Here is a 24,443-nt window from a genome sequence, read left to right as displayed (position 1 = left end):
GGGGGCACCCACCGGTTCTGAGACGTGGATAAAGGTTGCAACCTCATCCTTTTCTGGTCCGAAATGAGTCAAGTGCAACAGCCCTGTTTCTGTCTACACTGTAAGCCTTTCAGAGTCCAACGCTGTGCTGTTAACCTCTTCTGAGGAACTCCCAGGGCTGGAAACAGAATGGAAACCGGAGCACCCAGAGCATCTACGTAAAGTTTTAGTTTCAGAGAGAATGGCCAGCCCATCTTCTCTCTAGGCCTACCCTTAGCTATTTCAGTCTATAGTTCGAGGTATTTTTAGTGGTCCTTTACATAGTTCTGGTAGCGGTTACCACGTGTCGCTCTCAGAGACCCTGCAGGACAGGTGGCGGTTACCACGTGTCGCTCTCAGAGACTCTGCAGGACAGGTGGCGGTTACCACGTGTCACTCTCAGAGACTCTGCAGGACAGCACCTGGGCAGGTTCTCGGGTCCTACTTCTTCCTCTTCCAAATTATCTCTGTAACGGGGTCAGAGCGCCTGCTGGGCAGTGAGTCATCTGGTTTCATGTTTACTGAATTTAGTTAACTACCCTTTCAAACTGTTATGGGTTAGTCTCAGTTTTCCCCAGACCAGAAAAGCTCTGCATCTTTGAAAACTGCTTTAGCACTTTAGCACTGGGAGCCACCTGTCAAATGCTCCCCAACCCCTGTAACTGCCTGTGGTTCCAGCCACCCTCGCCTGCTGAGGCCTGCAGGGACTTCCCCGGGAAAGAGGGGGAGGCTCCTCTCTCCTCCACGTTTCAAGTACAAGCCTCACGACTGAGGCGACACCACCTGCGTTTTAACTGCCTGGGAGAGGCACGCCCACTTACACTGGTTTCCCGAAGGTACTGCAGGAAGTACACGACGCCCAGCTTGCAGAGCGCCAGGAAGACTGGCACCTGCGCGTCCGGGCTGGCTTCGGCCGCCATGTCGTAAAATCGCTTTGCAAGGTGAATATCCTACGAGACAGGGAATGAACCAAAATTCATTTCTTGTTAAAATAAGAGCAATTAGTTTTTAGTTTCTGTATCAGGAAAATTTATTTTACCTTCCAAGTTTCATTTTTAAATTCACTTACCTAAAGAAAATACCCAAGTTTTAATCAGGCAATATTAAAAAAAAAAAAAAAATCTAACAGCTTAATTTGGAAAAATGAAATTGAAAAATTTTAAGACTGAAGTCCCCCCAATCTGGCATCCCCACGCTGTGCAGACAGGCTGCCCACGTTTTCAGATGCTGAGCTGAACACTGCACAGTCTCCCACCTACATATAACACTGTTCACCTGGACACTTCCAGGGGTGCCTTGTAAGTCACTCTTTCATTTTTTCCTAATTCAAACTTCAGTCAAATCCTGCTTTCAGTTTGGAGCAGTGATCTTCGAACTGGAGTAGACAGAGTCAAGGTTTCCAATGGACACGGTTAGGGACTCACACGCCGTCTCCCTGTCTCAGATACAGTTCTGGGAAGGGTGATTAGGGACTCACACGCCGTCTCCCTGTCTCAGATACAGTTCTGGGAAGGGTGATTAGGGACTCACACGCCGTCTCCCTGTCTCAGATACAGTTCTGGGAAGGGTGATTAGGGACTCACACGCTGTCTCCCTGTCTCAGATACAGTTCTGGGAAGGGTGAGACAGGTCACTGTTAGTTTTGGTCCGAACTGGAGTGTTCAGATTGGGATGGTGGGAGTTGTGACTCATTTACTATCCTTACTTCTGCCATGCCCTGACTACTGTCAAAGAATATTGAATACCAAACGCCCAGGAAAGAATTCCATGAAACATGGGGAGGAAAGGCTAAACATTCAATTCCCTTACCTAAAGAAAGCAAATACTTAAATACAAGCAATGACTTTCAGCTATTCACTATATGCGTACCTAGGGTCTGTCATGAGTTGAAAAGAGCACCTTTAGATAACAGTAACAGTATGGTTAGTGTCTTTGATTTAAAAAATACATATAAGTGAAAATTTTCTTTGAATTGCCATATTTCTTAAGTTCAACTTCCCAGCCTCCAGAACTGTGAAAAGGCAGTTTCTGTTGTTCAAGCACCCAGCGTCTGGCACTCTGTTCTAGCACCCAAACTGACTAAGACAGCAAAGAACTCTACAGCAGTTTACAGAATTACCTGACCTTACTATACGAAAGTTCTTCCCATTCCCATACACTTACTTATGTGAACATGGTTGCAGTCATGTTTATACAAATGAAAAACAGAATTAATGCTACCCTGACTCGATGACACTTAATCTAGTTTTTAAGTGCTCCAGTCATCTCATTAAAAATATATTTTCAATAATTATCACAAAAAGAATTTTATCAAAATCTATAACATCATTCTCTTAATTTAATCAACAGCATAGTAATAATTGATCAAGTATTACTGATAATATCTCAAAAAATTTTCTTGATACTTAGAGCCTATAACCATAGGAAATAAAATTCAGAATTTGAATTGACATATTTATTTCAGGTAAATACAGCAGAGTGGGCAGTAAAAGATTTAAGCTTTAAAAACATTATATTAGTATACAACTCTATGAGAATAGTGGACTGAAAATATAAATTCAGAGAGAAAAGGAAAAGATGCAATATGCAATTAAAGAATTTGCTATATAGTTTCAAAAAAACTAATAATGGGTGTGCCAAATTATTTAGAGTAATTTATATCAAATTTAAAGTTAAATCAATTTTGATCAATTTAGCCATTTTATTAAAAAATGTTCTCATTCAAAATAGCTAGAACTTAGACCTCTTGAAACTTAATGACAAAATTTTAAATGTCAACTTAAAAATGCACAAGATGATACAGTTTCCCAGAACTCTTAAAAGGGCACACAGGCAAAAACTTAAGACCATGGGTCTAAAGACTGTTAGACTGCATTAGGAAGGTTTAAGAAATCAGAAATAAGGGGAGTTGTTGGGTCAGAAAGGTGAAGGGCCTGCAGAGTGCTGACTGAAGTCACAGAACGGTCACGGGACGCCCCGTGCAGCACAGGGGACAGAGGCAGTGACGCTGTGATAACCATGCGTGAAGCCGAGGAACACTTGTAAAGTACAGGACTGTCTAATCATGATGCTGTACATCTGAGCCTAATGCAAAAGAACAGTGAGTATAAACTGTAACTGATAAGGAAAAAGGTTTTAAAAATCAGAGATGAGTTCATCAATAAGCAATTATCTTAATTCATTTCAAAATAATTGAGAAACAGAATTGGTTGGATGACGGACAGTTTCTCAAACAAGGAGTTTTCAATATAGGTCTCACCACCTTTGTTTTTATGAATCTGTTTCTGGCTTAATATCCTAAAAACAGCAGCATGGATAGCAGTGTGTGTGTGTTAGAAGATGAGAGAGATGCAAGGGTTGTTTTTTGAAATATTACAAGACTGTCTCATGAGTTAGTATCTAAAATCTGAGCACATTCCAAAAAAAACCTATTTCTATAAAAATGCAGACCTTCCTCCCCAAATCACAATTTATGTTATTCAATTCAAACATGTGTTCTGCAGCCACGCTCACCTGTTTGATGCCTAGTCCTTTCTCGTGCATGTAGCCCAGGTTGAACATAGCCTGCGCGCTGTGCTGCTGCTCCGACGCCAGGCGATAATGAATAAACGCAGTCTCGTAGTCGACGTCGGTGCCAAAGCCATAGAAATGGTAGTCTCCCAGCTTAATCCTAGCCACAGTGTAGCCTTAAACAAAGTGAAGTGCAAAACTGCCAGTAAGTACACTTTTTAAAGCAGATCATACTGTTATTTCTCTTCCTATTAACATGCTTACATAAAATAGAATTTTTTAATTCGTAGCATACAAACTTAACAGAGCCTTCAGCTAAGCTATAAACTCAGTAAAAATTTAAATTCCAAGTACTGCTCTTCTGAAGAAGGCTTTATAATAGGGAGAGGTAAAACAAGATGAGTAGTACCCCTATGTCTCCAGTAAGACTCTTTAAATGATCATGCTCTACTCTATGATGTCATTTACATTTTAAAACAGTCCGATGGCACCACTGAACAATGGTGTCCAAAGAAGAGACAGGCAGACAATGTGGAGGGCAGTGTGTGTGAGAAAAAAATTGTCAAACAAAAAACAGTGGAGAAAGGTTAAAATATTTTCGGTTTTACTAATATTCTATTCTACATTCTATTCAATTCTCTTTTACTCAATATACTGGGGTCAAACTAGAAACCAGAGCGCACATCAAAGCATGAAATAAATAGCCGGTACACACACCTTGCAATTCAATCTAGAAATCCCGTGGCCAGACCTTCCATTTTAAGAATAAATACCGATCACGATGCAAACAAATCAAGCAATAGTATCTCTGCTTAATTTTAGGGCAATGAATGACATGGTTTAATCTTTACAGGAGATTAAAAAGAAATAATAAATAAAGAGAGGTCCCTTGGTGGAACTCGTATCCTTTCAGACGAAGCCAGCACTCACCTTGTGAGGCGGCCCGATTCCAGTGCAGCAGAGCTCGGGGGTACGTTTCGTTCTCACCCACGATGGTGGCTTCTCCTGCAGGGAGATGCAATACACATCGGGCATTTAAGGACACGCACTAGACTCAGAGGTCTGCTTTGCAAACTGGGGTGAATATGTGGAGCATAACTTAAATAAGAACAGATATAACAAATATATATATATATTTTTTTGTATTTTTCTGAAGCTGGAAACGGGGAGAGACAGTCAGACTCCCGCATGCGCCCGACCGGGATCCACCCGGCACGCCCACCAGGGGCGACGCTCTGCCCACCAGGGGGCGATGCTCTGCCCCTCCGGGGTGTCGCTCTGTGGCGACCAGAGCCACTCTAGCGCCTGGGGCAGAGGCCAAGGAGCCATCCCCAGCGCCCGGGCCATCTTTGCTCCAATGGAGCCTTGGCTGCAGAAGGGGAAGAGAGAGACAGAGAGGAAGGAGGGGGTGGGGGTGGGGGTGGAGAAGCAAATGGGCGCTTCTCCTATGTGCCCTGGCTGGGAATCGAACCCAAGTCCCCCGCACGCCAGGCCGATGCTCTACCACTGAGCCAGCCGGCCAGGGCCTATAACAAATATTAAATGGAAAAAATACTGTACTGGAATTAAACAAGTATTAGAATAAAATACTGAGTTCAAAGAAATCATTGCATTAGCACATTATGTCCTAAAATGTGTTTTACCCACAGAACCAACACTGAGACCAACTACTGAGCCACTTCTGGGGACTGATGGAAAACAACACTTTGTATCTGCTGTATTTTGAAAACGTACTTGCTGAAAGCAGTCACTTTTATGATGAACGTCAAGCCTAGTTTTACTGTCCACCTGTAAAACTAACTGGGATGGCTTAGAGATCTGAGGTTAAGTAATTTAAGCACAGGTGGCAAGTTCTGTTTACAACAATAGAGAAGCTTCTTTGTGACTTTTCTTTTTAAACAGGTAACCTGACGTGAACCCTGGTATTCTGGACGCACAGCAGGACTCAAATGAACCTTACTCTGGTCGAGAATGAAGGCTGCGTTGCTCTGGGCCACTTCGTAGCCTTGTTCGGCCAGCAGGAGGTACTGGATCACAGCAGCGTTGTAGTCGCCATCTTTGTAGCTGTTATAGGCGGTCATGAGCCTCTCGGACCAGCGGCCCCGCTCACATACATTCTTAAACAACTGTGAGAACAGGAAACAAATAAAAATCAACAAAATAAGAAAGATATGCCAGGAAATCATTTTTCACATTGGCTACAAGTGAGTGTTAAACATGCTCTTTGAATGTCAGGCAATTTTATAAAATATATATTAAAGTCTGGGATATATATTTCAAGTTTTCACTTAGTCTTTAGAATAGGTTTATACAAATAAAAGCAAACAACTATAGACCATTTATGCTGGCCAGACCCTGTTCAAGTGATTTATGCAGAGCAAGTATATTAACCCAACCCTCCCATGAAGTGGAAAGAGGGAGCACTCTCTGAGGCGAGTCCTACTACAAACCCCATTTTACACGTGAGAAAAATGAACTGTAGAGAGGTTTAGAAACTCTGCAAAGCACTCATCAGTGTTACTCTGAAGTGTCAGTTATGGGGGAGCTAAGGACGCAAAGTTCCAACTAGGAGATACTGGCCCCCTTGCAATATTCATTTAGTATACCAGAACACGCTTTCTGACGCTGTTTCTCAGATATGCTCTCTGTGCTGGAGAGCCAGCAGACAACATCTGCTCTTATCAGCACTGGCTCTTGTAGGGCGGGACAAATGAAATAAATGAGTGTGACAACAGCACACAGATCCGGAGTCTTCTCTCCGTGTACCAGTGCTAGTGGGCTGAGTGTGTTTCTGCTCCAGAAGAAGTCACACAAAGAGAATCACACAAAGAATTAAAACGGCAGGCTTCTCTACCGGGCAAATTAACTTCCTGGTCGGCGTTGGCAGAGACGCCCTTACCTCCACTGCGTTGTGACACGAGCGCATCACACCTGTGCCGCTGGCATGCATCTGCGCCAGGTTATAGAAAGCCAGGATGTGGCCTCCCTGGGAAGCTAAGTTAAAATACTTCAGGGCTTGTTTATAGTCCCTCTTGACTCCGATGCCATCTGGAAGGAAAACCACATGAAAGGTCAGGAGTAGGCTCCAAGAGATTCAGCCAAAGCATCAGAGAAGTAAAGGAGTAAAACGAAGTAAAATTCCGAATTCTTACTCAGGAAAAATGTAAATCCTATTAATACAGATCTGTATCTTAATACCTATTAATATAATTCACAATAAAAACCACGATTCACAAATCGTGAATTAGGAGAACATTAATCAGCCAGTATTCAACGGCTCTCGTGGCCCTATCACTGACATCTAGTGGGAACGCGTAACTCAGACCCCGGTGCGTTCATCACTAATCCCGCCGTTACTTACTGTAGTACACAGAGCCCCGCCGTTACTTACTGTAGTACACAGAGCCCCGCCGTTACTTACTGTAGTACACAGAGCCCCGCCGTTACTTACTGTAGTACACAGAGCCCCGCCGTTACTTACTGTAGTACACAGAGCCCCGCCGTTACTTACTGTAGTACACAGAGCCCCGCCGTTACTTACTGTAGTACACAGAGCCCCGCCGTTACTTACTGTAGTACACAGAGCCCCGCCGTTACTTACTGTAGTACACAGAGCCCCGCCGTTACTTACTGTAGTACATAGAGCCCCGCCGTTACTTACTGTAGTACATAGAGCCCGCCGTTACTTACTGTAGTACATAGAGCCCGCCGTTACTTACTGTAGTACATAGAGCCCGCCGTTACTTACTGTAGTACATAGAGCCCCGCCGTTACTTACTGTAGTACATAGAGCCCCGCCGTTACTTACTGTAGTACATAGAGCCCCGCCGTTACTTACTGTAGTACATAGAGCCCCGCCGTTACTTACTGTAGTACATAGAGCCCGCCGTTACTTACTGTAGTACAGAGAGCCCCGCCGTTACTTACTGTAGTACATAGAGCCCCGCCGTTACTTACTGTAGTACATAGAGCCCCGCCGTTACTTACTGTAGTACACAGAGCCCCGCCGTTACTTACTGTAGTACATAGAGCCCCGCCGTTACTTACTGTAGTACACAGAGCCCGCCGTTACTTACTGTAGTACAGAGAGCCCCGCCGTTACTTACTGTAGTACATAGAGCCCCGCCGTTACTTACTGTAGTACACAGAGCCCCGCCGTTACTTACTGTAGTACACAGAGCCCCGCCGTTACTTACTGTAGTACATAGAGCCCCGCCGTTACTTACTGTAGTACATAGAGCCAAGCTGCAGCTGCCCGTCCACCCAGCCTTGTTCAGCAGCTTTCTGGAAATACTTCAGGGCCAGATCATAATTCTGCAAAAAAATGATCATCTCATCACACGATCACAGGATGAGAAAGCCCAAATGGCTGACATACTCAAAAATTAGGAGATGCAATTAACACGAATTAACAAAGCACACAAAATTGTCTCAAAGAGCCATTAAAAGAATACATAGCTAATATAGACAATACAGCTAATAATATACTGGAAGTCATAGGAGGGTTAATATTTAAGACTCTGAAAAAAAGCAAATTGAGTTTTTGTGAAATAATCTGCATGTTCGCTCTCAGAAAGCAAAACACCAGCAGTGAACCACAGGACAGGATTTAAGAAGTAGTCATATTGCCCTGGCCGGTTGGCTCAGTGGTAGAGCGTCGGCCTGGCGTGCGGAAGTCCCGGGTTCGATTCCCGGCCAGGGCACACAGGAGAAGCGCCCATCTGCTTCTCCACCCCTCCCCCTCTCCTTCCTCTCTGTCTCTCTCTTCCCCTCCTGCAGCCGAGGCTCCATTGGAGCAAAGATGGCCCGGGTGCTGGGGATGGCTCTATGGCCTCTGCCCCAGGCGCTAGAGTGGCTCTGGTCACGGCAGCGACACCCCGGAGGGGCAGAGCGTCGCCCCCTGGTGGGCGTGCCGGGTGGATCCTGGTCGGGCGCATGCGGGAGTCTGTCTGACTGTCTCTCCCTGTTTCTAGCTTCGGAAAAATACAAAAAAAAAAAAGAAAAAAAAGAAGTAGTCGTATCTTTTCTATTAACAAACTAATCCTTTTTAAATCTCAATTTTTCCAATATTAAGTAGGGATAATTATTCTCTTTATCTGTTCCTTCCCTGTGTTCACAGTGAACACTATATGATTACTGAATTTCAAATTATCATATGTATCCACAGAGAAAAATTGAAACAAAGATTACTACTGAGTTTTAGTACCCAAAATGACAAGAAGGAATCAAAATGAGGCCACATACTGTCTCTTGTGCTAGGGATTGCCTATAATCTCTTAGTTTCAGGCCCAAATAAAAAGAACAAGTTGCTGAGAAATGTCCTACAGAGAAGACAGGGGAGAGCAAGGAGAGCCCAGCGTGTCGCACACGAGTAGCACAGAAGAAGGACAATGGCCCAGGAAAATCAAGAGAGCTCACAGTCACAGAACTCCAGGGAAGAAAGAGTTCAGGCGAGAGAGAACCAAAAATGCCAGCTGGAGGTGACATTTAGGAGGTTTCTGGTGACCTGTGCAGAGCAGTGACATGAGGCAGAAGCCTGACTGCTTTGCTAAAGAGTGAATGGAGGCAGCTCGCATAGGTGATTCTTTGGCAAACTTGGTTATGCAGTGAAGGGCCACAGAAAAGAGAGGTGGTGGCTAGAAGGGCCACAGAGAAGAGAGGTGGTGGCTAGAAGGGCCACAGAGAAGAGAGGTGGTGGCTAGAAGGGCCACAGAGAAGAGAGGTGGTGACTAGAAGGGCCACAGAGAAGAGAGGTGGTGGCTAGAAGGGCCACAGAGAAGAGAGGTGGTGGCTAGAAGGGCCACAGAGAAGAGAGGTGGTGGCTAGAAGGGCCACAGAGAAGAGAAGTGATGGCTAGAAGGGCCAAGGGCTGACCAGGAAGCTTTCCTCCTCTTAAATGGGAGACCTGCACATTTTCTTAGGCTTCAGTGAAGTACAAGGAGACGTTCAGTCTTGGAGAGATGGAAGACGAGGCAGGATAGACAGCATCAGTAATTCTAACAAGGTGGTTGGTATGGTGGGTCCAGGGTGAGGGGTGTTGGGCAGCCAGACTCAGAGGCAACAGGAAAAGGTTTAGCTTTGGTTATAATGAAGTGGCGTACCTAGCCTGACTAGAAGCCAGTTAAGGAATACTTCCCCACCTCACCAACCGACTACTTGTTAAGATCAGAATGTCAGACGGGAAACTTACAACTTGAACTCCTCTCCCGTAGAGGTAAGCCATCCCAAGCCCACTCTGTCCAACTGGGTTGCCCTGCCAAAGAAAGAATTTACAAGCACAATCAAAACATTTCTAAGCACTTTTCAGTTCAAAACAAAATTTTCTCTTTCCCATCATGCTAAACATAACACTGATTTCTAGATATTTGGGGGCTTATTTTAGGCTTTCAATAATTTTCTCAAAAAGAGTAGTGAATTCACTTAATATTAAAATTTGGTGACTCACACTTTATGACCATCTGTTCCATGAATTTAAGGTATAAAACATAACTAACATATTTCATCTTTTAAGGACTTTTTAGTCACTTTTATTGGTAGATTTTATTAGTAACCCCCTCCCCAATAATGAAGGAAGACAGCATGGGGTAGTCAACAACTATGTAGTAACAGCAATACTGGGGTGAGGTGGCAAAGGTATGCTTAAGATTACTGAAGTGTTACAAACCAAATATAATCATTGTTTGAGACTTAAGAGAAAAATCTAGAATTCATCCAAACTCAGAGGAACAGAGGACATCTTCAAAAAAGTGACCCAACATTTCTTTAGGAAATAGAGTACTGGCAAAGAGACACGTGTACACACTGCAGGCATCTCGGGTCTTAAGTATTCATATGCCACTTCCTCTGTGGCAGAGAAAGCCTAAATTATGTACTGTAATTATCAAAAAAGTACCCAGTTATGTAACTTTTAAACCTCAAGTTGCAACACAGATAAGGTCAATTATATAACTCTCAATTCCAGCCCTGGCCGGATAGCTCAGCTGGTTAGAGCATTGTCACGAAGCACAGAGGTTCTTGGTTTGATCCCTGGTCAGGGCTCATACAGGAACAGACTGATGTTCCTGTCTCTTTCGTCCTTCCTCTTGCTAAAATCAATTAAAAAAAAAAAAAAGAGCCCTGGCTGGCTGGCTCAGCTGTAGAGCATCGGCCTGGAGTGTGGAATTCCAGGTTCGATTCCAGGCCAGGGCACACAGGAGAAGCACACCCATCTGCTTCTCCACCCTTTCCCCTCTCCTTTCTCTCTCTCTCTCTCTCTTCCCCTCCCACAGCCAAGGCTCCACTGGAGCAAAGTTGGCCGAGGTGCTGAGGATGGCTCCATGGCCTCTGCCTCAGGTGCTAGAATGGCTTTGGTTGCAACGGAGCAACGCCCCAGATGGGCAGAGCATCGCCCCCTGGTGGGCATGCCGGGTGGATCCAGCTCGGACACATTTGGGAGTCTCTCTTCTCACTTCAGAAAAATACAAAAAAAAAAAAAAAGAGAGTAAACCCTCTCAATTCCATCACTAAAATCAGTATTTCCCTAATCAGGAAATTTCCCAATGAAATTTCAAGAAAGACTTCATAAAAAATAATCTGAACCTCTAATTGGGAAGATTTTTTTTCTAGTCAATTTGTTTATATGAATCATATTTACATAAATGCTTTCAATGATATGTTGGCATGACTTGGTTATAATTAACCCTTTAGTAAACTTTTTTATTAAAATAGTAACAATGTGGTACACATTTCAGTGCACTGAATCATGAGGTCTTACCATGTCAGCAGCTTTCTTAAAGTAGTGAAGAGCTGTCTCATTACTCTGAGGCACAATGTCACTTCCTTCTGAATACATCTGGAAAACAGACCCCAGGTTTATTAAGAACTATAATCTTCTCTCTAATGACATTTTTCTTTAATCTCATCTCATTCTGCTTTTTGTCAGATATCATGAAATCTTTTAACAAAATTAAAAATTCCCCACAGGATATTTTAGAATTAAAAGCAAAGCCTCAAAAGTAGATATTTTTTATATTATTATACATTCTATGTCATATCAAATTTATGACTTATCTATAAACAAATATATAAGGTCAGTTTATAGATCAATTTAAGAAGAGGAAATCTTAAAGCCCAAGATGACTCCTTCCCCCCACTCTACCCCAGGGTAGTCACAGGGGCCGCCAAACTGCTTGGGACCAGTGATTTCAGGAGGAGGAGAGCGGTCAGCGGCGCGTCCTTCTCCCTCCCCCACTGCTTTCCCCAGGCTCAGATAAACGGTAGTCAGAGCTCAGGGAAAAAAACAAAAACAAAACTACGTAATTACTTTAAAAGGTTTGAAGCACCAAATAGAGTATCAGGTATGGAACATCATAAAGGACAAAGAGAAAGAACAGAATGACTAATATAAATATCCACGCACACATTAATGACAAAGGACATCATTTGAGGTAGGGCTAGTTAGTAATTAAAGCAAAAATTAAAAGGGCTCAAATGAAAAGTTCTTAAACGCTTAACAAGAATCGTGAGGAACACCACTATTGTCTAATGCCTAAGTGTCAAGTTCTCAGGCCCCAATTAACTGTCACCATGTAGCAAAGACTGATGAGATTTTTCTATTTGTAAAAACCTTTGAGATACATTCTCTCTGAGATTCCTAATCTTAGGATTTGGTTACAGATGAAAATACTGATTGGCTTACACTATAATAGCTTTCAAAATAATGAAAAAGGAAGTCAGGAGATTGTGCCATGACATATGGAATTGTTTCCTTAAGTCTCTAGACTTAACTGCTCTCTGGAGGAGAGGACCGCTCCGACAGGTGGGTGCTGGGCTATTTCATGTAAGACAATGAAAAGGTCTGCAGACAACTGCAACAGAAACTGGCTGCCTCTATTCAGCACGGAAGAGAACAGGCAGTTATGACAGACTAGCAAAAAACCGCACGGCATACATTCCTCATTATTATGTATGATTCATAAAAGTAGGAGCTCAGACAGTATTAGGTCATTTCCATGGAGAAGTAACACACTGATAAACGCTACGTTATGTTTCAGCCACCTAAGATAATGCCTTACAATGGCAATGCCTTAAGACAAGACCCGGCACCCTGCACTGGAAATTTTATTTCCCATTTCGTTTTGGTAAATTGTACGTCTTGAATGCAAATGTACTAACTCTGCAAACACCTTTTGCTATTACATAATACATTCACCGGAGGCACGGTACCTTTCCCAAGAAGGCCATGGCATGTGAATTGCCAGCGTTCGCTGCTAAATTGAAGTAGTCAAATGCTCTCTGTGAGGAAAGAATTTATTAAAATAATTAGTTTTTGGTAAAAATCTGCCCTTGGCTTTTAACCCAAAATAATTATTTCAGGAACATTTAAAAAATCTTGCTACATTGCGGTATCACAGTTGAAGTAAATGGCAACGTGATATCTACTGTTTGCTGCAAGGCAGACCCCACCCGTATCTCGGTCATCACTAAGTCCTGTCACCACCAAGTATTTCCTGAATCCATCTACCATCCTCCACTCCCACAACTCCAGTCTAAGCTACGTATCTATCTCTCGCCTGTACTTCTAAAATACTGCCCTCCCCTCCCTGATCTCTCTGCTTTTTATTATTGGGGTCATTGAAAGCGTCTGTTCTTACATGTCAACATGCTGGTCCTTACAACCCCTGAAGTGTTGTAGGGAATATACTGATGTGATCAGGCACTATTTCTCTCAGTACTGCTTCCTGTTGCTCTCTGCACTCTGGGTAGACCAGCTTTGTTCCTTCCTGCCTCAGGACCTACGCACATACTGTCCTTTTTGACCTGGAATGATTTTTACCTCCAGCTTCAACATAACTGTCATCCATTTCTCCTCAGAGACAACTGCCACCTCCCACTCAATGATCTATTATTGGACCCTTTAATTCTCCTTAGTAACAGTCACAATCTTTGACATATTTTTTGGTGTGATCATTTAAAAAACTTGAAGCTCTGTAAAAACTCAAGGACTGAGCCTGACCAGGTGGTGGCACAGTGGATAGAGCGTCGGACTGGGATGCGGAAGGACCCAGGTTCAAGACCCCGAGGTCACCAGCTTGAGCGTGGGCTCATCTGGCTTGAGCAAAAAAAAGCTCACCAGCTTGGACCCAAGGTCACTGGCTCCAGCAAGGGGTTACTCGGTCTGCTGAAGGCCCGTGGTCAAGGCACATACGAGAAAGCAATCAATGAACAACTAAGAAGTCGCAACGCGCAACGAAAAACTAATGATTGATGCTTCTCATCTCTCTCTCCATTTCTGTCTGTCTGTCCCTGTCTATCTCTGCCTATGTAAAAAAACAAACAAACAAACAAAAAAACTCAAGGACTGAAGGTATTCTGTCCAGCACTGTATCTGCAGTGCCTAACAGTCAATGGCACATAGTAAACACCAAAAGATTTGTTGAATTAGTGTAGTTATGCACTGGGACGTCCCTTCCTTCCTTCTCTGAGCATGTGAAATAATTATCATTGTGGGGCTGCTTCACAGGAAGGCAGCAAACACTACACCAAGAGCGCTTCAAAACCTGTTGTAAAAGGTAAGCAGCAAATTTACCCAGAATTCTGTTCTCTCATCTGAGATTTTTGTTAACCAGTTTGTCTGATACTTCACTGCCCTAATGACATACATGTTAATGACCTAAAAACAATAAAAGTTGTCAAAATGCTATCTGAAGTGGTTTGGTTTTTTTTTGAGGGAGAGAGAAAGCGGGACAGATAAGACAGGAAGAGAGAGAGATGAGAAGCATCAACTCATCATTGTGTCACTTTAGTTGTTAACTGATTGTTTTCTCATATGTGCCTTGACTGGGGGGCTCCAGCCAAGCCAGTGACTCCTTGCTCAAGCCAGCAACCTTAGGCTTCAAGCCAGTGACCATAGGGTCATATCTATGATCCCATGCTCAAGGCAGCAACTTCACTCTCAAGCCAGTGACCTTTGGGCTCAAGCCCGCGACCATGGGGTCATGTCTATGATCCCATACTCAAGCCTGCAATCCCATGCTCAGCTGGTGACCCTGCGTCAAGCCAGATGAGCTCGCACTCAGGCCAGTGACCTCAGGGTTTTGAACCTGGGTCCTCAGCATCCCAGGTCGTCACTCTATCTACTGTGCCATTGCCTGGTCAGGTGCCATCTGAATTTTTTAAAAACATAGATATTCAGCATAGTTTTGTTGATAAGTGTATTTTGTTATGATCTAATTCCTAAAGTTGTTGGGATATGGTATATGAAATAACCCTAGTTAGAACACTTTACTGGCATGGTAGAAAACAAGAGTTTTATGAGTCTGACAAGCATTCACTGAGGAGTGACTAAGTGCAAGGCTCTGTCAGGTGCTGGGAATGAAAGTGGCAGACACAGCCATGCTCATTCAGACCCTACGTTCCAGCAGAGAAACATTTAATTAACTAATTTACAATGGACAGAGCCACAGGAATGCAGATTTTCAGAAATACTGCCTGTGGTACACGACCTATTCCTGGAGTGGAGTTGGGGTCAGAGGATATGAGGAGATACTGCTGTTGAATTCTGGAGCACGACTAGGAATTAGCTACGTGAAGAACCAGATGGGGTGATATTTACTCCAGGTGATGGACTAGCATTCTGGAAGGCCTGAAATGGAGAGGTTCTTGATATTTTCAAAGCCCTGAGGAGAGCTCCACGTGCCTGTGACTGAGAAAGCTGAGGGCTGGTGAGGTAAACAGGTACAGGGCCTTGGAGGTCATGTTAAAGTTCCAGTCTTTTAAGCTACTAGAAACTGTGGACCACTCGAGAATTTAGCAAGGAAACCGTATGATCAGATGTATGGTTTACAAAGATAGGCTACTGCTTAGGAAGTTCAATCACAGATAATTCACACAAGTGGTACGTGTACTGATGGGAAAAGGGGAAGAGATGGTGATATTTAGGACATGAAGAAGACAAAAGTTGATGACTGGATATAGATCTCACTACTATAGTTTGATTCTAATTTCTTTCTTTCTTTCTTTTTTTTAATTCAGTGAGAAGAGGGGAGGCAGAGACAGACTCCTGCATGCGCCCTGACCAGGATTCACCTGGAAAGCCCACTAGGGGGCGATGCTCTGCCCATCTGGGCCCCCCTTGCTCCGTTACAATTGGAGCCATTATTTTAAGTGCCTGAGGTGAAGGCCATGGAGCCATCCTTAGTGCCCCGGGGCCAACTTGCTCCAATTGAGCCATGGCTGCGGGAGGGGAAGAGAGAGTGTGAGAGAGAGAAGCAAGAAGGGGAGGGATGGAGAAGCAGATGGGTACCTCTCCTGTGTGCCCTAACCACAACTCAAACCTGGGACATCCACACACCGGGAGATCCTTTACAACTGGGCCAACAGGCCAGGGGTATACTCCTAATTTCTCATAACTATTTCCCTTAGTTCTATAAAATATTTTCCAATGGGAATTTTAAGACATACTTCAATCATATACCTATAGAAAAAAAGACATTGTGTATGTACTTTCGGCAGTACTGAGAGCTAGGTTTAAGGATTAATAAAACCTCTTCTACTCCTATGAGATATAATCACATTTTTGTTCTTCAGCTTCCTCAGGGGTTAGATCTCAAAAGTTCATTTGAGTGTCTGTCTTAGCAACCTAAGTTGAATACCGTCAGTGACTCAGTAAGAAATACATGGACAGAATCAGTTTTGCACAGCAGGAAGGGCAAAGCCCTCGGAACAGGAGTTACCTGATGGTTCTGCTCCACACCACGCCCGCCGTGCAGATGCAGCTGTCCCAGACCGACCTGAGATGGACAAAAACGAGGCAAAAGTCAACGGGAGAATTGGAGTGTGACCCAACTAGACCAACAAGAAACCACTTAGTCATAAAAAGGTTTCTAACTCAAGAAGTGAAAAATTTACCCTTAACTCCTAAAGATATTATACTTCTTTAACCTACATTTTTTAAAAACTAAAAATGTGTTTTTAATTTAAGGTTATCTTTCTGAAACGGAGGGAAATAAAAGCATTTTCAGACACCCCAAACTGAATTTGCCACCAATGAATCTACTCTAAAGGAGATACTAAAAGATGTTAGGAAGATGAAAAATTATCCTGGGAAGCTTGAGGCTGCAGTAATAAATACAGAATGATGGAAAGGCAACTTTGTGAAAAAGTCTAAATTATATGGATTGTATAAAATAAGTAGTACCTTGTGCGGTTCAAAAATATGTAGAATTAAAACACATACACACTCAAACCAAAAGGCAAGAAAGGAAAGAAAAAGAAACATGGAAAAGTGAAATAAAAAAAGATGATAGAAAATTTAAATCCAACTATATCACTAATTACTCCAATTAAGGCTGTCAGAATGAATAAAAAATAAACAATACTAGTCAGATGATACTTATAAAAGACATATCTTAAACTTAAGAAGGTTGAAAGTACAGGGTAGAAAAGGTATTCCATGTAAGTAGTAACTAAAAGAAAGTAGTGTTGCTATGTCAATGTAAGGCAAAGTGCAGTTTAAGGTAAAAAACATTTCTACAAATAAATGATAGAAAAGTTGGTTCAACAGAAAGACAGCAATACTAAGTACACATGCACTCAACATGGCCTAAAACACAGGGTGGATCAAAAGTAGGTTTAAAGTTGTTCATGTAGAAAATAATGCAATAATTAATAGTGGTAAAAGAATAAACTCTATTTTTGATGGGGGGGGGGGGCGCCCCTCCGGTCAAGCCAGCGACCTTGGGCTCAAGCCAGCAACCTTGGACTTCAAGCCAGTGACCATGGAATCATGTTGATGATCCCACACCATGCTGGTGACACCACGTTCAAGCTGGTGAGCCAGTGCTCAAGCTGGCGACCTCGGGTTTTGAACCTGGGACCTCCGTGTCCCAGGCTGATGCTCCAACCATTGCACCATCACTGGTCAGGCTAGATTGTTTTAAATTTTAATTGTCTCTAATGCAAATGAAAGATGTTTCACTGAACTTTATTAAAGTTTCCATGTGCTGAGATTTGGATCTCTTACTGCATTGTAGTTTTTATGGTTTTTTTTTAGTTTATTTTTTACTTGACTCCCTTTCTGTTAGTCTTAAAATGAATTGTTCTTAAAACTTAATAGAAAAAAAACATGTTGAAGTTCTTTTTATTATAATGTCAAAATAAGGCACAAAACAACAAATTATACATGCTACTTTGATGGGTATCATACATTCACATTAAACACACCTATTTCTTTGTGTCCTTGACCTTGAGAAAATTATGATCTAAGATGAGCAAAGGAAACATGAATAATAAATAGTTCTGAAGAGCATCTGAAACTCCAAAAGGTCCAGAGACTTTCTGTTTAGAGAAAGTGACAGTTTTGTCTGTGGTGACTTCATGAAAAGCCTCATCATCGCTGTCAAGCTGCTCCCCCCCCAGCAGCAGTTTTCAACTGTGCCGCACAGGAGTCACCGGCCTCCGTGCAGGGACCGTGAATGCCTGGGCCACGTCCCAGATGGATCCAAGTGGAATGTGTGGAGAGCGTGGGACTAGCATGTAGCTAATGAGCATGTGGAGCAGAGATACGCGCCTGCCCCCAGAGACCAGCATGAATGCGTTAAGATAGTCCACGAGATGCTTAACCACATACCTGTGCTTGTACATCACCCTTTTCAGCCAGGAACTGGTAATACTGAATCAAATCTTCTTCTAGCATTCCACTGTTCATTCCTGGATTTTCCACCTCGTCAGGCAGCCGTATTCTCTGCACGACTGAGCCTCCCGTCAGCGAGATATCACTAGCGACTGAAACGGGGACAAAGCAGTGATGTGGATGAAAGTCAGGACTGTCCCCTAAAGCAGTGGTCCTCAACCCCCGGGCCGCAGACTGGTACTGGTCCATGGGCCAGTTGGTACCAGTCCGCAGAGAAAGAATAAGTAACTTACATTATTTCCGTTTTATTTATATTTAAGTCTGAACAATGTTTTATTTTTAAAAAATGACCAGATTCCCTCTGTTACATCCATCTAAGACTCACTCTTGACGCTTGTCTTGGTCACGTGATACATTTATTTGTCCCACCCTAAAGGCCGGTCTGTGAAAATATTTTCTGACATTAAACCGGTCCGTAGCCCAAAAAAGGTTGGGGACCACTGCCCTAAAGAGTACAGTTCCAGGCCCTGGCCGGTTGGCTCAGCGGTAGAGCGTCGGCCTAGCGTGCGGAGGACCCGGGTTCGATTCCCGGCCAGGGCACACAGGAGAAGCGCCCATTTGCTTCTCCACCCCTCCGCCGCGCTTTCCTCTCTGTCTCTCTCTTCCCCTCCCGCAGCCAAGGCTCCATTGGAGCAAAGATGGCCCGGGCGCTGGGGATGGCTCCTCGGCCTCTGCCCCAGGCGCTAGAGTGGCTCTGGTCGCAATATGGCGATGCCCAGGATGGGCAGAGCATCGCCCCCTGGTGGGCGTGCCGGGTGGATCCTGGTCGGGCGCATGCGGGAGTCTGTCTGACTGTCTCTCCCTGTTTCCAGCTTCAGAAAAATGAAAAAAAAAAAAGAGTACAGTTCCAGCTGCCAAATGTTGAGTGACAGACACTATGTTACAGGAAACTGTTCCTATGGTAGTCAATAGAGCACAGAACAACAGTCTACAGAGTACTATAGGAAATTCAGTTTTTCCTACAAAATATTTAAGAAGTGGAGTCCATAGCAAAATTTTTTTTAAACTATGTACTTCCAATCAACTAAAGTCAAGACAATTCCATCTGAAAGAGCCATCCATGACATTTAAAGTAGTACAATAAAAATAAATGTATTCTAACTCAATTGTTCCTCCGGTTTTGTTTCCCGTTTTGTAGGTGAGAGGCAGAGAACAGGTACCGTGATTGGCCACGAGGCGGTAGTGAGTGAGCGCGGATTCACAGCTCTGGAGCACTCCGATGCCGGCCCAGTAGCGGTAGCCCTGGAAGACAGCCTCAGGTGAGACCCAGTTCCACGCGCTTCGGTGGCGTTCTCATCGGAACATATAAAGCTGACCATACTCAAAATGTGACTCTGCTGTCCTCTGGGGTCCAAGTACACTATCCCCTCATTTATCCTGAGTTTTATGTTAGGACGTCATTTATTTAGCCACTTCAACTATCAAACTCGAGCTAAGAACCAGAAAACAAGAAATACATTTCCCAGAGCAATCAAAACAGGTGCCACGAACTTTATGTATGTGGGGTGCGCATTTTACCTGCTAAAGAAAATAACTTGAGCTCTTGCTTAGAACAGATTTTATTCTTATTTTAGACACAATTTTAGCAAAGAAAGGGTTAATCTTCCAGACTAGAAAAGCAGCAACAAATGAGCAACACGTGGAAGTCAAGAGCCTGCTAGGAGCAGACCAGCAACGAATGACTTCCAAGTGGGGGGCAGCTAATTACAAAGAGAAGGCAGAGCTCTCTGGAGTCACTTCACAGACACTAACAATCCTAGGGCATTACTGTAAAATGGCATGTCTATTACTTAACGTTCTTACTCTGTAGCCACGACTGAGGAAGACTGGTAAGTCAGTAAAGAGAAAATGAGATCAATCCCCTATTTTTCACTTGAACTCCCTCAGCAGTCTGCCCTGTAAACAGGACAAAGTCCCAGCTCCTCGGCCTTAAGCACAGCTGTTTACGTGATTCCTATCTACCTGCCCCACTCGGGAACTAGCTGGCATTCCACGCCCCGGCCAGAATGCTTGGATTTCCTTGCAAACACCGCCCCCCCTCTGCTGTCCCTCTGCATCCGTGCACTGCCCCCACTGCCGCGACCCCTCTGCTTCTCACATTCACTCACCACCACGTATTACCCAGGAAGCATGTCAGTTGCTTCTTTCCTTAGAAGCAGCTCCTTAAATTCCCTTCCTCCCGATGCCAGTGCGGGTCAGAGGACTTTCTAGGTGGGTCCTTGATATTCTCCTGCTGTACTCTAACGGTCCCCTCACTTGGGCCTCCCGTTCCTCAGGCCAATACTATATCTTATTCATCTCTGCGTGTACTCAATACGTAGTTTTGGAATATATGTGTAAAATTAGCGAGGATCCACCTAGCTGGCCAGAAAAGCAGTTTTTCCTTTTTTTAAAGTCTCGTATCTCATCAATGACCACGCCTCCAGGTCCTTCTCCAGAACCTGGACTGGGTGTTCTGCTTTCAGTCTCCTTTCTGCTCAGTCTACCCCATATATTCCTAAAAGAATGACTTTACCCTTCCATTTGAAACACAGTAACATGGGTTAGAGGTCATGTGACTTAGTCAGTTCATGAAGTAAAAGGCAGATTAAACACCCCAGCAAAAAGAATTTAGTGAAAAGACTGTATTTTACCACTAAGCCATTTAAATGATCAATGTTATCAGACAACACACAGAGGTGCTCTGTAATGAACTTTATAGGACCACTGGTTCTGTATATAGTAGTCCTACTTCAATTTCAGTGACTATGACACCACTCTAAACAATGACTCTGACAAATAATTCAAACTTAATAAAGTAGCCTGACCAGTGGTGGCACAGTGAATAGAGCATTGACCTGGGACGCTGAGGTCCCAGGTTCAAAACCCCGAGGCCTCCAGCCTGAGCACGAGCTCATCTGGCTTGAGCACAGGCTCACCAAGTTGAGTGCAGGGTCAGTGGCTTGAGCCCAAAGGTCACTGGCTTAAAGTCCAAGGTCGCTGGCTTGAACAAGGGGTCACTGCTTTGAATTGAGCCCCCCCCCCCCCCGTTCAAGGTACGTATGAGAAAGCAAAGAACAACTAAAGTGACACAACTACGAGTTGATGCTTCTCATTTCTCTCCCTTCCTCCCTTCTCTAAAAACAAACAAACAAACAAACAAAAAACCCAAAAACAAGACTTACAAGAAAAAAAGCCATTCATCATAGTTATTTTAAGGGTAATCAGTCAAACTAGCCATTTTCATAAAAAATTGTGAATTCTACCAACTTTCATTCACATGTAGATTCATTATATTCATTAGTTAAGAAGTATTTGGTCTTAGTGAATACATGTAAATCTCAATCTTGAAAGTCAGAAAAGTCGTGGCCATTTGTTAACCAAAATTTATCCTTCCATTTAAGTCTTACTTACCAAAATCATGTGGGCTATTAGGTTGCCCCCAAGAGATCCAAAAGTATAATATACAAGGGCCTGTGAAGGAACAAAAAGATGCTTAATTGAACATAGGCACATATAGATACTTAATTCCTATTGTTGTCTATAATAAAGTATTAAGCCCTGGCCAGGTGGCTCAGCGCATAAAACACTGACCTGGTGTGCCAGACGTCATGGGTTCAATCCCCAGTCAAGGCATGTGTGAGAAGTAATCAGTGTGTGCACAACTAAATGGAACTAAGTGAAACCACGAATTCATGCTTCTCTCCCCCACTCACCCACCCCAAATCAATGGAAAATTGAAAAAAAATTTTTTAACATATAAAGTTTTAACAGCATTACCTTTGCCTGACTTGAATTAACACCAAGTCCAGAGGCATAGAGAAAGCCAAGAGCCTGAAATAAAATGATAAGAGTAAGAATTCTTCCTTTGGTGGAAGTTTATATAAGACAGACATAGTTTTATGACCTATAAAATGACAAAAGAATCTCTCAATGCTAAACAATTTGAATTGTTGCAAGTATGTACAACCTGGAATTAAAAAGCCTCAGATATGCATTCAGGGCTTTACAAATTATGCAATAAGATATAACTTTAAACAAGTCAAAGTGTTTAGCTTGAAGGTTAAAGATAATTTAAGAAATTATTAACTAGGAAAATAAGGCTGAACCCAAACATGGCTTTTTACTTGATCTTGATGAACAGCTTTTATGAGAATAGAACAACTCCTATAGTATTACATCAAGGCACAGGGGCATACACGATGAAAATGGATTAAAGATTGCCAAGATACACTACACCAGGAGCACAAAGATGCAGCAAGGGGTCAAGGGGAAGTGGTCAAGGAAGAAAGGTCACTTTACAATGCTAGAGCACACAATTTTCTACAAATACTCAACCGAACAATGCACTGGTCAAGTCCTAACTTTTGCCTTCTGAGGATCTTCCTTGGTAACATCAAGGGATAAGCGATACACTGTGCATATTCCTGGCCTCCCTTGCAGTTAGGTAGGGCCATCTGCCCTGCATGTGGCCGGAAGGAATATAAACCATTTTTAGACCTGGCTTTTGAAAGGATCCCAGAGAAACCTCTAGCCCTCTTCCCGTGGCTTAGAAGCCCCATGTTCTAAATGGAGTAGCGACATGACAGAAGCAGCCCTTGACCCCGGGCGACCTTTTGGAAGAGAGGGATGCAGGCAGGACAGCTGCATGAAACCTGGCATGAGAAGAAATAACTTGCAGTGTTAAGACACTGTGATTCTGGGCCCCGGTCAGGTAGCTCAGTCGGTTAAAGCGTCGTCCCGAAACACCAAGGTTGTGGGTCTGATCCCTGGTCAGAGTACATACAAAGCGACCAGTGAATGCACAACTAAGTGGAATAGCAAATGAATGCTTCCCTCTCTGTCTCCCTTCCTGTCTCTCTAAAATCAATCAATAAAAAAAATTAAAAGACACTGTGATTCTGGTGCTTTGTCTCATCAGCTAGAATTAATGATATGCAGAGAATGTTTTGCAGTGTATAAAGCACTGTGGCCTTGTAAGGTTCTATTATTAGAGGAAAACAATATCTTAAAAGTATTAAACTATTCTTTAGAGCAAAATGTGTCTGAGGTTAAAGAATATATGTGATTGTTACATAAAATGATTTATACAAAGAAGAGAAAAAAGCTTTGAAAACAAAGGGAACAATTAAGATATAAGCTATTTATAAACTAAAACTAAGACTACATTAGAGTTGTGGCCTGGCTGGTATTCAGTCCAATACTATGGTCACAATTCCTGTTAATGTTGAAATAGTTTAAAAACATATTTCCTTTAACTAGAACAAGAAATTTTATCTTTAAGCAAATCCAACACCTTCAATAAACCTGAATTACTGAAGGCATATTAAATAAATGCGGTGGCCTCCTAATTCCAGGTGTCAACTTTACTACCGCAGATGGGGAGTCAAACAAATAATGTTTCACATGGTGTGACGTAATCCGGAGTACGGAGCATCCCTATAACGCAGTCTAGCCTAAAGCCATTTACCCGAGTTCATCGGCCGTTAGCTGTGACATACAGTTTACCGGAAATACAGACGGTGAGGAAACAAACAAAGGACACCATGAAGAACAGCTAAATAAATGAACGTAGGACGTTCTGAAGAAAAAATGGCTCATTTCTAACACACAGAAAGAAAGAGAGTGGCTATGCTAGAAATAACAACCAAATATAAGACACAGTCCTGGACTGGATACTGGTTTGCACAAAACAGGCGTAAAGGAAATGTTTTGTTCAACACTGTCTGAATACGGTATGGGTGTCATATGATGCAAAGAGCATAGAACAGAAAGCTGAAGGCTGCTGAACGAAGAGCACGTTGTGGAATAGCAGACAGTGACGTCTTATTCAATAAAGGATCCACATGTATCTATATACACAGAGCAAGGTCTAGAGGGTTTGCATGCACTAACATATTACCAATGCTCAGGTCTAGTTGGTAAATATGTGACATTTACTTTCTTAGCATTTTTAGTTTGTATTTCTAGTTTCTTATAGTGGGCATGTACTGCTTCTGTAACATATATATATATATATTTTGTATTTTTCCAAAGTTAGAAGCGGGGAGGCAGAGAGAAAGATTCCTGCATGTACCCAACCGGGAGCCATTAGGCATGTCCACTAGGGGGCGATGCTCTGCTCATCTAGGGTGTTACTTCATTGCAACCAGAGCCATTCTAGCACCTGAGAGGGAGGCCACAGAGCCATCCTCAGCACCCGGGCCTACTTTGCTCCAATGGAGTCTTGGCTGCAGGAGGGAAAGAGAGACACAGAGGAAAGAGA

General features: G+C 43.2%; 1 protein-coding gene across 1 annotated transcript in view; it reads right to left on the bottom strand.

Moving 5' to 3' along the window:
• SEL1L (SEL1L adaptor subunit of SYVN1 ubiquitin ligase) overlaps positions 1-24,443 on the bottom strand; it is a 50,302-nt gene that overhangs the window by 5,548 nt on the left and 20,311 nt on the right. The window contains exons 7-20 of the mRNA XM_066344367.1: positions 21,959-22,012; positions 21,593-21,652; positions 19,360-19,441; positions 18,137-18,291; positions 16,242-16,298; positions 12,733-12,801; positions 11,282-11,359; positions 9,719-9,781; positions 7,755-7,842; positions 6,428-6,576; positions 5,489-5,654; positions 4,459-4,533; positions 3,532-3,704; positions 840-968 (exon numbers count right to left, since the gene is read on the bottom strand). Of these exons, the coding sequence (XP_066200464.1) occupies positions 840-968; positions 3,532-3,704; positions 4,459-4,533; positions 5,489-5,654; positions 6,428-6,576; positions 7,755-7,842; positions 9,719-9,781; positions 11,282-11,359; positions 12,733-12,801; positions 16,242-16,298; positions 18,137-18,291; positions 19,360-19,441; positions 21,593-21,652; positions 21,959-22,012 (1,398 nt within the window). The remainder of the gene's footprint in view (positions 1-839; positions 969-3,531; positions 3,705-4,458; positions 4,534-5,488; positions 5,655-6,427; positions 6,577-7,754; positions 7,843-9,718; positions 9,782-11,281; positions 11,360-12,732; positions 12,802-16,241; positions 16,299-18,136; positions 18,292-19,359; positions 19,442-21,592; positions 21,653-21,958; positions 22,013-24,443) is intronic.

The sequence above is a fragment of the Saccopteryx leptura genome, chromosome 6 (assembly GCF_036850995.1).
Source record: "Saccopteryx leptura isolate mSacLep1 chromosome 6, mSacLep1_pri_phased_curated, whole genome shotgun sequence".
In the NCBI taxonomy this organism is placed as follows: Eukaryota; Metazoa; Chordata; class Mammalia; order Chiroptera; family Emballonuridae; genus Saccopteryx; species Saccopteryx leptura.
Note: the sequence above shows the minus strand (reverse complement) of the source record. Positions and strands in the feature narration are given on the sequence as shown.